The sequence below is a fragment of the Loxodonta africana genome, chromosome 4, assembly GCF_030014295.1.
Source record: "Loxodonta africana isolate mLoxAfr1 chromosome 4, mLoxAfr1.hap2, whole genome shotgun sequence".
NCBI lineage: Eukaryota > Metazoa > Chordata > Mammalia > Proboscidea > Elephantidae > Loxodonta > Loxodonta africana.
This window is the reverse complement of record NC_087345.1, coordinates 13,504,375-13,520,393: the sequence shown is the minus strand read 5'-3', so window position 1 is coordinate 13,520,393 and position 16,019 is coordinate 13,504,375. Positions and strand designations below refer to the sequence as shown.

General features: G+C 55.8%; 1 protein-coding gene across 1 annotated transcript in view; it reads left to right on the top strand.

Moving 5' to 3' along the window:
• Positions 1-16,019, top strand: part of CACNA1I (calcium voltage-gated channel subunit alpha1 I) — a 190,780-nt gene that overhangs the window by 158,840 nt on the left and 15,921 nt on the right. Inside the window, exons 19-29 of the mRNA XM_064283506.1 lie at positions 669-792; positions 1,037-1,105; positions 1,786-1,970; positions 2,544-2,670; positions 3,387-3,512; positions 7,079-7,168; positions 9,434-9,626; positions 10,228-10,379; positions 12,211-12,320; positions 12,963-13,096; positions 14,012-14,082. Coding sequence (XP_064139576.1) covers positions 669-792; positions 1,037-1,105; positions 1,786-1,970; positions 2,544-2,670; positions 3,387-3,512; positions 7,079-7,168; positions 9,434-9,626; positions 10,228-10,379; positions 12,211-12,320; positions 12,963-13,096; positions 14,012-14,082 — 1,381 coding nt within the window. The remainder of the gene's footprint in view (positions 1-668; positions 793-1,036; positions 1,106-1,785; positions 1,971-2,543; positions 2,671-3,386; positions 3,513-7,078; positions 7,169-9,433; positions 9,627-10,227; positions 10,380-12,210; positions 12,321-12,962; positions 13,097-14,011; positions 14,083-16,019) is intronic.

Sequence of the window (16,019 nt, the reverse complement as noted above, 5' to 3'; positions counted from 1 at the left end):
AGCCGGCTTGCGGTGGCCATGGGGCAGGAAGCTGACATCGGTGGGGGCCATTGATAGGGAGTTCGCCCATGCCCGACAGGACCCTCCTGCCCAGTTGTGCGGGGTCTCCAGGGGCGTTCCAAGGTCCAGGTTGGAAAAATCTTGAAATAGCTGTGACCCAAGGAACCTGGTGTGCTCACATCTGGAGGGGGCATCAGAAGGCTTCCTGGAGGAGGAGGCCTTCTGCTGGGCTTTGGAGGCAGACAGCATTTCAGTAGGTGAAGCAGGGCTTGTGAAGAGGAGGAGGCCGGTCCAGATGGAGGAAGGAGCAGCTTGGGGAAAGGCTTGGGGGCAGAAGTAGAGGATAGCAGGCAATGTGGTGTCCGAGTGTCTGGAGGACAGGGGTCAGGGATGTGGCCGGTGTTTGGAAGGCCTTGAGTGCCAGGGCAAGGTGGGTGTCTTTCACTTTATGGTACCAGGAGCTGCTGCGGGTGTGTGGTCAGGGGCTGTGGCTCCAGGGAGGCGCTCTGAGCAGATGTAAAGTTGGCACCTGTTGTGTGGCCAGAGAAAAGGGGGGTCACTTCCTCCAGGCTGTTCTGGTTCCTATGTGTGCCTGGGCTCCCTGCCATTCTTATGGCCAAGGGGAGGGGCAAACAGACGCACATGGGGCCCCTGCCCTCCCTGCCCAGGTTCCGGGTCCTATGCCAGACCATCATCGCCCACAAGCTCTTTGACTATGTCGTCCTGGGCTTCATCTTCCTCAACTGTATCACCATCGCCCTGGAGCGGCCTCAGATCGAGGCGGGCAGCACAGTGAGTGGCCTTGGGCCTCGGTCAGGGAAAGGCAGGGGGACAGGCCATTGGGGCCTGCAATGGGAGGAGGGGGTTGGGAGAGCCCCAAGCACCATGGGGAGGTGGGCCATGGAGCTTGCCTCTGGAGGGGCTAGGCCGCATAGACTGATCTGGCAGCCTGTCCTGGATGCCCTTGGCTGAGGGCAGGGACGGATGGGGTGGTGCAGCAGGAGCCCTGGGGCTAGGTCTCTCCCCGATCTTCCAGGAACGCATCTTCCTCACTGTGTCCAACTACATCTTCACAGCCATCTTTGTGGGCGAGATGACACTGAAGGTAGCTCTCAGCTTCACCCCGGCTGTACCGCCCCCAGCTCTGGTCCCCTTGCCCAGACCTGGCCCCTCCCTCAGCCTGTCACTGACAAGTCCATCAGCCTCCACCTGTCCCCCACCCTCGGTGCCAGCCCCTGGGTTGGGCTTCAGGGCCCAGAGGGCTTCAGACACTTCCGCACGCTTTGAGAGCTCACAACACAGCCTGAAAAGCCAATGCAGGCCAGGGTTTGCAGTGTGAAGGAGGAACCCGCTGGCGGCATGGCGCACGGGGGACTGATTTCATGTGAGGCGTCCCAGAACGCGTGGCTTTGAATTGGCTTAGCCAGATGGAAGAGAGGGAGACGGGCATTCGGGACAGAGGGGTGAAAGGGTGATTAGCTCCCGGAGAACGGACAGGTCGGCCTCCTGGGCCCCTGCCCCGCCCATCACCACGCCTCAGAGGGGCAGCAGTCACCCCGTCTCCTGCTCTTCTCCTTACCGGCGGTGCGCAGCCCGGACCTCGGCGGGAGGGACCTGCCTGACCCCGCCCCCTCCCAGGGAGGCCGGCCTGACCTCGCCCCGCCCCTCACAGAGGCCGGCCTGATCTCACCCACGCAGCCCGTCCCACCACGTGGGGTCCTACTGGCCCCGCCCACAGCCCCACCCCTCGCCAAGGCCGGCTTGACCCCGCCCCCGCCGTTCCAGGTGGTCTCTCTCGGCCTGTACTTTGGCGAAGAGGCGTACCTGCGCAGCAGCTGGAACGTGCTGGATGGCTTCCTCGTCTTCGTGTCGATCATCGACATCGTGGTGTCTGTGGCCTCGGCCGGGGGAGCCAAGATCCTGGGGGTTCTCCGGGTCCTTCGGCTCCTGCGCACCCTACGCCCCCTACGGTGAGGACTGCTCCCCCGCGGGTGGTGGTCCCTGTGCAGCCCAGGAAGCTGCAGGGGCCTGCGTGACCCCCCACGCCCACCCTCTTCACCCACTCAGTCCTCCCGGGAGTTTGTGTCAAGCCTCAGCTGAGCAGGCCAGGGACTGGGGGTGCCTGCTCCTGGGTTGGGGGGTGGATCCTGGAGACTCTGGTGGGAGGTGGAGGGATGCCGAAAAGGGCAGGGCCTTCCATTCCAGTCGGAGGGCAGGGATGGAAGGTGACCCCCCACCCCGTGTGCCACCCATCTCTGTGTCCCTGGGTGCCTCACTGCTATCTCTGGGCCCAAGCTCTAGAGAGGGTGTGGTGTGGCTCCCAAGGGGCCTGGGTGAGGGCAGTGTCCTGCTGTGTGTATAGATCTGGGGTCTGGGTTACTGCTCACCACCTGTTCCCTCCAAACCCAGGTAGCCGGGCTGCTTTCTGTATGTTCCTCACACTTGTCTTCACGACCTTGGGGCCCCTGCCCTGGGGACTTGGGCCAAGTGGGGCTGCCTCCAGGCCGTGGATTCACAGTGCCCCGGCCCCGCTCTGCCCGCAGGGTCATCAGCCGGGCACCCGGACTGAAGCTGGTGGTGGAGACCCTCATCTCCTCTCTCAAGCCCATTGGCAACATTGTCCTCATCTGCTGTGCCTTCTTCATCATCTTCGGCATCTTGGGGGTGCAGGTGAGGGTGCCCTGGCCAAGCCTGTGTGGGCTCTGTGGTTGGGGAAGAGGAAGCCCAGCACAGGCAGGGACCAGCCAGCCCACCTGCTCCCTGAGGCAGACCTGGTGGCTTAGTTGGCCCTGCCAGCAGCAAGCTCCCTGCCCAGGGGGAGACAGACTGGCCCAAATGGCTGAGTCCTAGACAGGTAAACGAGATGACAGGGTGTAGCCTACGCCAGGAACACAGGGCCAGGAGGGGCGTGGGGCAAGAGGGAAGGCACCCTGTAGGACATGGCCTTTGCACCAGACCGTAGAGGAAAAAGGAAATGAGGCAGTCAACATGGAGAGGGTTTGGGTCCCTTCACTTTTCTCTCCCTGCTTGGGGATATGCAGATGACTTGCTCCTGTGGGGCCCTTGCCCAAATCCTCAGTCCGGGAACTGGGTCTGGTCTCTATGGGGCCTGTGACCTGGAATCAGACAGACTAGGGTGTGAGCCTTGGCCCCGCCCCTTGGTAAGTCTCAGGTGATGGTTTTGGGGGAAATTACTCAACACTGCTGGACCTCAGTTTCCTTGTCTGTGAGATGGGATAAGAATAGCTTCACCTTCACGCTGTGGGCACTTGGGGAGATGGTATAGTGGTGAGCTTGGCCCAGGCAGCGCACAGAGGAAGTGCCCATGAGGGGTGGTCCCTCCTCTGATTTGCAGGTGGGTCACTAACTTTGCCCCCCTCCCCCAGCTCTTCAAGGGCAAGTTCTACCACTGCCTGGGTGTGGACACCCGCAACATCACCAACCGCTCTGACTGCATGGCCGCCAACTACCGCTGGGTGCATCACAAATACAACTTTGACAACTTGGGTCAGGTAAGTGCCACCCTCCCACCCCTGATCTGACCCACCCACAGTGCTGTCCTGCCCTGCCCCAGTGTGTGGGGTGACAGCTCTCGGGTGCCAACAACCCTGGGACCACAGACCTGGCTCCAGTCCTGCACTGCCAGGACTGGCCGTGTGACTTCCTGTCCAAGCCTCCAGTTTCCTGTTCTGCAGAGTGGGTGGGCATATCACTCACCTCACAGGTGGCATGAGGCTTAGAGGTTGTGTGTGCAGATTGCCTAGCAAGTGCCTGGCACTTAGTAGGTGCTCCAGTGAACATTGGTTACTGGCCATCCAGGGGACCCTGATAGGTGAGTCAGCCAGGCCTGGGTATGAATCCCAGTTCGGCCACTTCCTGTCTCTGTGACCGCATCTATAAAATGGGAATGTTGCACCCACTAGGCAGGCTGGATCAAAGACTGAAGTGTTTCAAGCCTCTGGCCCAGGGCGGGTTTGCTTCTCCACTCCCTCATCCTTTCTGCTTGCCACTCTGTGTTTGCAGGCAGGCCCGGGCCCAATTCATGCCTCGAGCCTGATCCACTATCCCTAGGCCCTCCCATCTGGGCGGTACCCTGGGCGAGAGCCCACAGCCCCAGCTGGCTGCTGCTGAAGAGCCTTGGCCCCCCACCCCATTCCCTGAAATGGCTCCCATTTGTCGAGGCCCCACTCAGCGGATCAAGTATGAACAGGTGGGGGGAGGGGCGACTTGCCCAGGTCACACAGGGAGGGAGGGGCATAGCTGGGAGCAGGGCCAGAGCCGAATGGCTCAGGACAGACAGTGACAACCCCTCTGCTGGGCAGCTTCCGGCTGGCTCCTGGCGAAGATCCCACCCCGCATGAACAGGTCCCCCCATACTATCTGGGGGGACCATGGGGCTGTGGAGAGGCAAGGAGTCTGCTTGGCCTCCCAGGGAAGGGGCGTCAGGACACACAGTTGTCCCTTGATCCCCACCCCTTCTCTAGAAGCAGTGCCTTGCCTTTTCAAGTTTTTAACAACTCAGTGAGTTGTTAAATGTAAGATAGGCGGAGAAAAGATGTTAGAAGCAGCCGAGGGAGAAAAAGCCAGGCAACTCAGTGGAGAAAATTAAGCCGGGGACCTTTTTATGAGCTTGCTTCCCATTAAGATCCCTGTGTGACACAAACGGTTTGTGCACGGCTGCTAACCAGAAGGGCAGTTTGAACCCACGTAACGGCATTGCAGAAGAGAGGCCTGGAGATCTGCTTTTGTAAAGATTACAGCCAAGAAAACCCTATGGAGCTCAGTTCTACCTTGTAACACATGGGGTTGTCAGCAGTCAGAGTTAACTTCACGGCAACGGGTTTGGTTTTGATTCCAACCCCATTCACCCATCAGCCCGCCTCCGGCTCCTCATTTGGTGCCTCCCCAGCTCTCTCCAGTTCTGGTGTATTTGACACCAGCAGACTCACCTGGAGTCATGTGTAGCGTAGGGTATTCTGAGTGTGGTCGCCACATGTAGCTGACAGCCTGGCCCGCAGCCTGGGCTTGAGTCCTCGTGGGGCCACTTGTCAGCTGTGTGTTCCGGAACCTCTCTGTGCTTCAGCCTCCTTATCTATAAGTGGGAATGATGATGAGCAGGGCTGCCAGAGCCCCAGTCCCAGGCTATATTCACTTCGGGCTCCGTGACCCGAGGGCTCATGGGGTCCTTTAGCCCTTGGCAGGTTAAGGCCTCATGTGGCTTTCTGGAGGAGGGCTTCCTCTCTGTCCTCTGCTCTGATCTGCTCCTGGGGCCAAGCCCCTTCTGGGCACCCTCAGCACCATTCCCACTGGGAAGGGAGAGAGGAAGAAGGGGTCTGTGCCCTGGGTGGGTGGGAAGGAGGGGCAGCACAGATCAGGGTCCCGCTCGTGGGCTCGGGCCCTGGGCTCTGAGCCCGAGCCCCTCTGCTTGGGGGTGGGGCCAGAGGTGTATCTGTGGAAAATAGTGCGTATGGCAATTTGTTTTAAATTGCTGATGGACTCTGACAGCTGGCAATGGAGACTGCGATGGCCACTAGGAACTGCTGTACCGCCCCCCCAGGTATTGCCAGGGCATGTGCCATACCTGCCATACCTGAGATACGCCTGTGTGGGGGGCTTCTGGGGAGAGCATGTGACCTCCAGGAAGCTCTGGTGATGTGGGACTCTACCATAAACCCACTAAGTACTCTCATCCTTGCCTTCTTGAATGTGGCCCAGGAGGTCACGAGTCCAGATATTCTTGGGTTATAAGACCCCCGAACTGAATTCGGTTCAGAAAACCTTTACTGAGCATCTACTGTGCAAGAGGCTCTGTGCCAGGTTCCCCAGGGATGCGAGGATGCTGGAGAGGAGCCCTGGCTGCTGTCTCCTGGGGTCACCTCCTTTTCAAAATCTCCCACACCAGTGAGGGTAATTACTGCCGTTTTATAGATGAGGAAACTGGGGCCCAGACATATCAGGGCACTTGCCCCAAATCACGCAGCCAGCGAGCGGCAGAGTCTGGACTATGGCCCAGAGCTTCTGTCTCCTCTCTCAGCTGCATAACGAGCTGCAGGCTTTTCTTTACCCCCAGAGTGGCAGTGGCAGGGCCCCTCGTGTTTGTCAGGAACCTTCCAGATTAAAATCTCAGCTGAGCCTCCCAGCACCCCTGGGCAGGCAGTCATTTCTTAGCCCACCTGGTGGCTGAGGAGACAGGAGCTCATGAATTTTCTTGCAGGGATTGCACGGTTGGTTCATTTTGGAGCCCAGGACTCCTGGTCCAGTGTTCTTTCTCCTACAACAGCACCCAGCAGAATACATGATAGGCACATAGTAGGTCCTCAAGAAAGGTGTGTTGGCAAGGAAAATATAAGCCCAAGAGAAAGAAGGGCTACATAGACCAGAGACTCCATCAGCCTGAGACCGGAAGAACTAGATGGTGCCCAGTCACCACCAATCACTGCCCTGACAGGGAACACAACAGAGAATCCCTGATGGAGCAGGAGAAAAGTGGGATGCAGACCTCAAATTCTAGTAAAAAGACCAGACTTGATGGCCTGACTGAGACTGGAGAGATCCCAGAGGTCATGGACCCTGGACTCTGTTAGCCCAAAACTAAAACCATTCTTGAAGCCAACTCTTCAGACAAAGATTAGACTGGACTATAATAAAATGTAAAATGATACTGGTGAGGAGTGTGCTTCTTAGCTCAGCTCAGATAGACACATGAGACTATGTGGGCCGCTTCTGTCAGAAGACAGAGGGGGACAGGAGCAGGTTGAATGGACACGGGGAATACAGGGTGGATAGAAGGAATGTGCTGTCGCATTGTAGGGAGAGCAACTAGGGTCACATAACAATGTGTGTATAAGTTTTTGTATGAGAAACTGATTTGAATTGTAAACTTTCACTTAAAGCACAATAAAAAAAAAAGAAAGGTGTGTTGGTTGAGGGCACAGCTCTGCCATGCAAGGAAGGCCTCCTTGTCCCCCTCCTTGTCTCTCTGCCTCCCAGAGGCGGCAAAATGGAGAACTGAGGAGGGGGCAGGTGTAGCCTGAGCCTCCTACCCCTCTCACCGCTGTACCCTCCCCATGTCTTCCAGGCCCTGATGTCCCTCTTTGTCCTGGCCTCCAAGGACGGCTGGGTGAACATCATGTACAATGGACTGGACGCTGTTGCTGTGGACCAGCAGGTGGGCACAGCTGGGGCCAGGCCAGGCCTAGGCAGCAGTAGGGGCACATAGGGGTCTTTGGAGTCCAGGCGTCTGAAATCTGTGCCAGTAAAACCCATGGCTGCCAATCTCTGTCCACTTCAGCCCCCGACCCAGCCCCTGGCCAGCCTGGCCTGAATCCTCCCGCATTTGAGCTACTCCTTTGGGCTGTGTCAGTCACTGTTCCATCCGCTTCCACAAACACCCACCTGCCCTGCAGAGAGAGGGGTCAACCTAGCTCTTGCCTGGAGTGACCAGAGCCCTGTGGGCAGAGAACCAAGATGGGAAGAAGGAAGGGGACCTTGCCAGCCAGTGGGGGCAGTGGGCGCAGCCTCAGGGCAAAGAGTGATGAATTCAGGCCTCAGGAGTTGAGGGCTGGAGCGGAAAATGAGAAGAGGGGGCAGGCAGTGGAGGAAGAAGCCATCAGGACTGGATCATCCGGAAGACCCTGTAGGCGCCCTGATGGGGGCTGGCATGTACTCTGAGAGCAGCAGGGAGTCAGTGAAGGGGCATAGCAAGGAGGTGACGCTGGCAGATTTGCCGTGGGAGCCTCTAGGCTGCTGGGTGAGGATGGATTTGGGGAAGGGACTCGGTGGAGGCCTGAGCCCTCAGTCCTCTGGAGGAGGGGGTCCCCTCTAGGGCCAGGCAAGGACTTTAGGCTTACCAGGGTTGGCTGAGTGTAGGCTGAGGGGGTTGTTTGGGGAAGGAGCAGGGGGATTCCCTGGTTCAGGACAGCCCCACTCAGCAAAGGAGTCAGGGCTGTGGGTGACCCGCAGGTCTGTAAGCGACCTCTGGTTCTTGGCCTTTAGTCATATGAATCATGTCCTCGTGGAGCCCACCCTGGACACTCAGGAGCTGGAGGCATGGAATGGGGGTAGGAGGGTAGTGAGGACACTTGGAAGAATCCTCCTCCCCCCTTGTCTGTTTACTTCTCCAACACACACATGTGTGCATGTGTGCACATGGACTCCATTAGGGCCTCTGTGCTCCCTTCTCTGCTCTTCTGTTACCTACATGTGGACAGGCCCGCGGCTTTTCTGCGGGCAGTCAGGGAGCTGATCATGGCACTAGACATTGCAGGTGTGCAGCAAGGGAGCGGGGGTTGAAGCTCTGTCTAAGCTTGGACTGGCCTGGGGTCTCCCTGGGCCCCGCATCGGGCATGGCTTACACTGCACGGCATGGCCACACCTGCCTGCCTCCTCCAGCGGCCCCTGGCTGTGAGACTGTGGGGAGCAGGGGCCACAACAGAGTCCTTTGATGTCCCCCATGGGCTCTAAGAGCAGGGCGTGTGCCCCTCCTCTTCCTCGTTCTGGATGTTATCTTCAAACACTTCTGCTCCCTGTTCACGCATTTGCAGACTTCTGAGCCAAGCTCTGCCCTAGCTGTTTTATCTACATGGGCATTGCACCCTTCTAGATGACATGATTATCCCCATTTTTCAGGTGAGGAAGCAGGCTCAGAGGGGTCCCTTAATGTGTCCAAGGTCATGGAGGTTATGCTGGGGGAAGGAATTGGGATTTGAACCCAAGTCTACCTGGAGGCCCCAGGAACGTTATAAAACATATGTTATCCCTGTGCATCTGGAGTTTAAGCCCGACTCAGTTGGGAAATGAGTTGCAAGTATGGGGACTACAGGGGGAGAGCATGAGACAAATGGGGAAGAGTGGCTGAGTGCTGGCTTGGGGGAGAGTCTCTAGGTCAGGAGACCAGAGGCAGGATACTAGTCAGGGCTGGAGTTGTCCTGGCAGCCCTCCTGGAGAAGGAGGGATTGTAGGTGGGGGTGAGCTGAGCAGGCAGGGAGGAAGAGGGTAACAGGTTCATGCAGCGAAATAAACATTTTGCTGATTGAGGAGAAGGATGTGAGGATGGGTGGGCGGACGGATGGGTGGGCGGACGGATGGAGGCACGGATGGATGGATGGGTGGGTGGGCGGGTAGGTGGATAGATGAATGAGTAGGTGGGTGAGTGGGTAGATAGGTGGGGAAGAGGAAGAAAACAAATTGCTATGTGGGGCCAGGAGGCACCAGATGAGCACAGAATGGAAGGAGGCCCTTACTCATGCCAGGCCCAGGGTGGGACACTTCGACCTGCTCCCTCATTTTATCCTCACAGTCATTCTAACAGGTTAAGTACTGTTAGCACCTTCATCCTACTGACCAGGGAGCTGAGGCTCAGCAAGGTATGGCACCTGCTATGACCCGACGGCACCCCAGCAGCCTGCCTCAGCTCCATCTGGCTCCCCTGCAGCCCGTGACCAACCACAACCCGTGGATGCTGCTGTACTTCATCTCCTTCCTGCTCATCGTCAGCTTCTTCGTGCTCAACATGTTTGTGGGCGTCGTCGTGGAGAACTTCCACAAGTGCCGGCAGCACCAGGAGGCCGAGGAGGCGCGGCGGCGTGAGGAGAAGCGGCTGCGGCGCCTTGAAAAGAAGCGCCGGAGTGAGTGGGCAATGGCGGAGGGCGTGGACCACCCCAGCCCAAGTCCTCCTCTGTTGCTAGGCCTGACCCCAGCCTCACAGCTGGGCCTTTGCAGCTGGAACGGAGCAAGGAATACAGGCCCCTATGTTCCTGGCCCCACTCCTTCCCTCAGCGTCTGCCTGTCCAGGTGGCCTGCACCCCTACTGGTGCTTGTCCAGTCAGATGGATGACACCACTGTCAGGCTGAATGAGGCCCCAGAGGTTCAGTCCAGGCAGAGGGCAGAGGCTGCCTGGATGCCCATCCCTGAGCCAGGGGACCGTGGTCCTCCCCATAGCAGGCCGCAAGCCCTTCCCATTGGCATGTCTGCGGTAGAGGGGAGAATCCATATCCTGCCCTCTGCATACCACTCCTCCGTGCCTCATCTGAAATGCTTCCCTCAGTGGGCCCTGGGTAGGCAGGGAAGGCCTAGTTATCTAATGCCCAGGGTCTGGGGTGAATCAACATCTTGCTCCCTTGCTTCTTCCCTTCCCTTTTCTTTCTGTCCTGTGTTCTCTGTTTCTCTTTCCTCTGCTCAACCCTTTGGGGTCTGTCTTGTCCGTTCCCACCACCACCATCCTGCAGAGGCCCAACGGCTACCTTACTATGCTACCTACTGCCCGACCCGGCTGCTCATCCACTCTATGTGCACCAGCCACTACCTGGACATCTTCATCACCTTCATCATCTGCCTCAACGTGGTCACCATGTCCCTGGAGCACTACAACCAGCCCACGGTGAGCCCCAGCCCCAACTCTGGACCCAAAGCCACACGTGCAGCCTCAGCCGGAACCACACCCAGGGACAGGGTGGAACAGCAGTGTTAGCTGACTGCAGGATCGGGGCAACCCTTCCGTGCCAGGCTGGGCACCAAAAGAGGAGGAGGCTTGGGATGGCCCTGCCTTCAGGAAGTTCACACCTGGGAAAGGTCATTCACTACTGGGGTGTTGGGGAGATGACGCTTGAGTCTGGCCTTGAATGCCAGGTAACAGTGGCTGTTGGGTGTTAAATACTTACTCTTTACAAGGCAAGTTATGTACATTAACTCTTTTCATCCTCACTGCAGCCTTGAGGTCGGGTGGGCGGGCTCTGTCCACATTTTACAGATGAAGATACTGAGTCTCAGAGGTATTAAATATCCTGTCCAAATTACTCAGCTAGGAAGTAGAGGAGCCAGAACTGGACTTAGATTTGTATTCAAAGCCTATCACACGGCAGATGGAGACTGGAGGCAGGGCGTTCCAGGCAGCAGAACCACTGTGGACAAATACCCAGTGGTGGGAAAGCATGAGGGAGTGACCAGTTCCCAGCTAGTTGCAGAGAAGGGAATATGAGGGGCGTGAGAGGAGAAAGTACGTTCTGAAAGCCTCAACTTAATGGAGCAGAGGGGAGATAAGAGGGAAGCAGAACCTCCAGGTGAGGAAATTAGTATCTTATTTCAAGTAATCAAACAAACAAACAAAAAAACAAACCCATTGCTGTCGAGTCAGTTCTGACTCACAGCAACCCTGTAGGTCAGAGTAGAACTGCTCCGTAGGGTTTCCAGGGAGCTCCTGGTAGATGCAAACTGCTGACCTTTTGGTTAGCCGCCGTAGCTCTTAACCACTACACCACCTGAGCTTCCATTTCAGATAATAGGAGAGAAATATTATGAATGCAGGGAAAGGGAAAGTGGCCATTGGCAGAATAGAACAGGGATAGTAGAGCTTTCAAATTGACACAGAAGAATGAAATAATAATAGTTCACATTTACCAAGTCTTTAGGGTCACTATGAGTCAGAACCAACTCGACGACATCTAACACATAAATTGCTGTTAATTTTCACGGCAACTTTCTGAAGTAGGTACTGTTAATAGCCCCAATTTACAGACTGGGAAGCTAAGACCAGAGAGGTCAAGTGACTTGCCCAAGGTAACACAATGAGTAAGGAGTAAGTGGTGAGCCAGCATTCAAATCTAAGTGGTGAAGTGACTCAGGAGCCCTTGTTTTACATTGTGAAACGTTGTGATTTCTATCCCATATAACTTCCAAAGAAGAGCAACTGACCAAACCTGTGGAAATAAGGAAAAGGAAACAGAGAAAACAATGCAAAGCAAGTAATAAGCATTTAGTAAGATGGAAGGGGAAACCCTGGTGGTGTAGTGGTTAAGTGCTATGGCTGCTAACTAAATCGTCAGCAGTTTGAATCCACCAGGTGCTCCTTGGAAACTCTGTGGGGCAGTTCTACTCTGTTCTATAGGGTCACTATGAGTTGGAATCAACTTGACGACACTGGGTTTTTTAAGATGGAAGGCATAAAGCTAGATATATAAATCATTGCACTAAATATGAATGGATTAAATTCTCCCTTTAAAAGGCAGAGGCTTTCTAACTGGAGAAAGGTGGGGAGAGGTCATGGAGCCCGGACCATGGGGTCTGGAGCACCTGGCTAGGATGCCCTGTGCTGGTTGGCTGGAGAGGGCTTTATCTTTCCTTTCCTTCCTTTGAGGGCTCAGTTGATATGAGTGTGGCCCAATGATGACCAGGGACCTTCCTAGCCCCTTGATGCTTCTCTTTACCCCCTGTAGTCCCTGGAGATAGCCCTCAAGTACTGCAACTACCTGTTCACCACTGTGTTTGTGCTGGAGGCTGTGCTGAAGCTGGTGGCATTTGGCCTGAGGCGGTTCTTTAAGGACCGGTAAGTGACTAGGCCAGGTTCGGGAAGGTTGGGCTGTAGGATAGCGAAGCAGCCCTTAGCCCTGGGAAAGCCTGGAGCACTTGGAGGAAGGGAACCAACAAATGTCTGGGCACTGATGCCCAAGGCCCCTGTGTGTTGCCTGTAGCCCTGAACAGGAAGTAGTTATGATCCCACCCCATGGGTGCAGGGCATTTTTCAAGCCTTCCTCGGCTCATCTCTGGGTGGGTTCTCTGTACTTCACATGCAGGAATGCTAATCCTCTTTTTCAGAGGGAACAGTTTTCAAAAGGAACAAGGCTCAGAGAGATTGAGGGACTAGCCCAAGGCCACACAGAGAGGGCTGCTCAGCCAAGATTTAGACCTAAGTCAGAGCCCATGCCTCCTCCCCTGCAGGTGGACAGAGATATTTAATTAGCCTGGCAGACCCTTGCTTGAGGGAGTGGAGCCAGTGGAGGGGAGAGAGGGGGCCAGACCCAGTGGAGGGTTTCCAGGCATGGGGCAGTTAGTAGAGAGTGTGGCTATACAGTTCATAGGGCCACAACAGGAGGGCAGAATACTGGGAAGCTCCTCCCTACCAGGGCATATCTGAACCAGAGGGCCCCTCACCCTTCTTCCCCCTCCTGCCCCCCGCCCGGCCGAGCAGGTGGAACCAACTGGACCTGGCCATTGTGCTACTGTCAGTGATGGGCATCACGCTGGAGGAGATCGAGATCAATGCAGCATTGCCCATCAACCCCACCATCATTCGCATCATGCGGGTTCTGCGCATCGCCCGGGGTGAGGGCCAGGGTGGGGAGAATAAGGAAGGACACACAGGAGTGGATTGGGAGAGGGTGTGGGGACTGGCAGGGGGACAGCATGACGGGGTCCCTGATGAGCTGGGAGGAACACACACTGGACGTAACACAGTCCACCCCTTGTACACGCAGCGCCCCCCCCCCCCCGCACTTACTCATTCACACATAGCTTTGCACAGCACACTGCACACACGCTCCTGCTTCCTGTGACACCAGGACCCATGTGGGTCTCTGCTTGTGAAAAAGGGACCCAGTCCAACTGGGAAGATGTGAAATAGCTTCAGTTCCTCACCGGTGTTTCTTGGACACTGACTGAGACCCAGTCCTCACCATTTCTTAAAACCCCCTTTCTTCTCCCAGAAGCCTCCTTTACACCCCAAAGTTGTTTCTATATTTCTTTCCAATGCCCCCCCGCCCCCCTGCCTTAATACTAGCCGAGGTGCCTCATGGCCTTCCACCTGCCTCCCACCCATTGCCTCCAGACTCTGAGGTGGGCATGGCGTGTGTGGAGAAACTCGTGGGTCACACCAGAGTCCTCTTTAGCTAGAGGGAGAGGGGAGAGGCCTAGACGCTCTCATGTGGTCCTTGTGTCCCACTACAGCTAATTAAGGCTCAGTTACATGCTTTAAACCCTCCCCCCCTACGCGTGCATGCCCACATTCACTTGCACTTTCCACACTGCCATCCGCCTCCTGTGTGTGCACGTTTCTGACACCCTCGTTCACCCCGCAGTGCACCTACATTCTAGTGGTGAGGCATCTAAGAGCACGTGCTCTTGGCTTGCATGCTTCTCCGTTTTCTCACTCTTCCACATTTACACATGTGCACACATGTGCACACACATGTCCCCTGCTGGCCAGGGCTGAGTGAGGCTGGGGTGGGGTCTTGCCTGCAGTGCTGAAGCTGTTGAAGATGGCCACAGGCATGCGGGCTCTGCTGGACACAGTGGTGCAGGCTCTGCCCCAGGTAAGAGCACTTCTCCCACAGCCCCACCTAGTGGCAGGCTGGGCCCTGGGGACACAGGCCCTGGACTTCCCTTCTCCCCAAACCTGCCCAGAGCCAGGGCAGAATTCCTGCCTGGGGGAAGCAGCTTAAGCTGAGGGCTGGGAGGGATGGGAAGGGCCCTTCTGCTCTTTCTTCCCAACTTCAGCAAGTGGTCACCAGCGTCTGCCCTGTACCGATCCCTGTGGCTGGAGCTGAGGACCATGCTGCCCTGGGGTGCCCCAGGCTGGTGGGGGAGACATATACCTCAGGGCAGTGTGAGGAGGTGACACCTGACACTCTGGGGGGAAATTAGGGACAGTGTCACAGGGAAGGGAACCTTTGAGCTTGGTGGTGCAGGGTAGCTTGGCAAAAGGAGTCGGTGGTGTGGTTGGAGCAGGTCAGGTATGACATTCCAGAAGGGCACAGCATGAGACCCTGGCCTGGGAGGAGAACCAGAGAATTTAGGAAAGTCCCTTTCCCTCCATCCCTGCATGGTCAGTGGAAGGGGCGATAGGGTCAGGGCAGTTCAACTTCCCAGAAGTTCTGCAGTCCTGTCCCTCCTTCCCCTATGTCCTGCCTGCTGGAGGCTCCCCCTCCTCTTCCCCTCAGTGCTGCCCCTGCTCTGAGGTGAGCCTTGTGGACATTCATCTATTCATTATGACTCATCTAGTCACAAAATAAAAGGTACCTTGAAATAAAAGGGACAGATACAGCACAGGAAAAATGAGGATAAAAGATTCGGAGTTTAGGGAAGGTGGAAGCAAAGTGAATCCTCCTGGAGACCTGGGATGAGGACATTAGTGAGCTGTGTTCTCCACTTTGGTGGGAGCTTCCGAGTGGCCTAGTCACAAAGGGAAAGTCACATGGCTGTCATCAGGCCTGGATTGATAGTAAGGGTGTTTGTTCAAAGAGATTTTTTTTTTCCTTCCCTAACACTAAATCCCTCAAGAGGAATTTGTCACACAGGAGAGGGGCTGTGAGCGACATGGAAGTTGGTGTCTTCATCTTAGCACTTTTGCCAAAGGAAAATGTTCACCCCCAGGCGGTGTGCACTTTTGCGGAGCTCAGCCTGACGGGGCCTGAGCAGGGTTTGGGGAACCCAGAGATGCTGTGGGCGTCACACTCCTTGGGCTGAAACTTTCTTTAAGTCTCTTGGACTTAGGAGTGGGATTGCTGGGTCATATGGTAGTTCTATTTTTAGTTTTTCAGGCACCACCACACTTTTCCACAACGGCTGAACCATTTTGCATTCCCACTAGCCATGGATTAAGGTTCCAATTTTCCCACATCCTTACCAACATTTGTTATTTTCCACTTTTTATTTTTTAATCTTAGCCATCTTATAGCAGGCAAAGTGGTTTCTCATTGTGGCTTTGATTTGCATTTCTCTGATGGCTAACAACATTGAGCATCTTTTTACGTGTTTGGTGGCCACTAGAACGTCCTCTTTGTTGAAATGTCTATTCAAGTCCTTTACCCATTTTTGGGTTGGGTTATCTGTCTTTTTTTTGTTAAGGGTTGGGCCCCATTGCTAGGAGGGGAGGTGCAGGTGCGCTGGGAAAGAAAGTTCCTAAGAAGGGAACAGGAGCCTGACTGTAGGGGTGAGCCCTGGGCTAGGAGTGTGCAGATTGGAAGTGGATTGGAGCCCAGACTCCAGACACCCTGCCTGGGGTCAAAGTCTAGTCCCCTGTGGGACCCTGGGCACATACGTGATGGAATTTCTCTATGCCTCAGTTTCCTTGTCTGTGGAATGGGGATGATAACAGTGCTTATCTCAAAGGGTTGATATTGTGTAAGATTTTATCTTAGGAAATTAATGGAGAGACATTGAGGTTTATCACGTATAAACTCGTCTACTTTATTGCAAGGTAGTCATGGCAACGCACTCAAGTAAGACCTAACAACATTCATCTAGAACT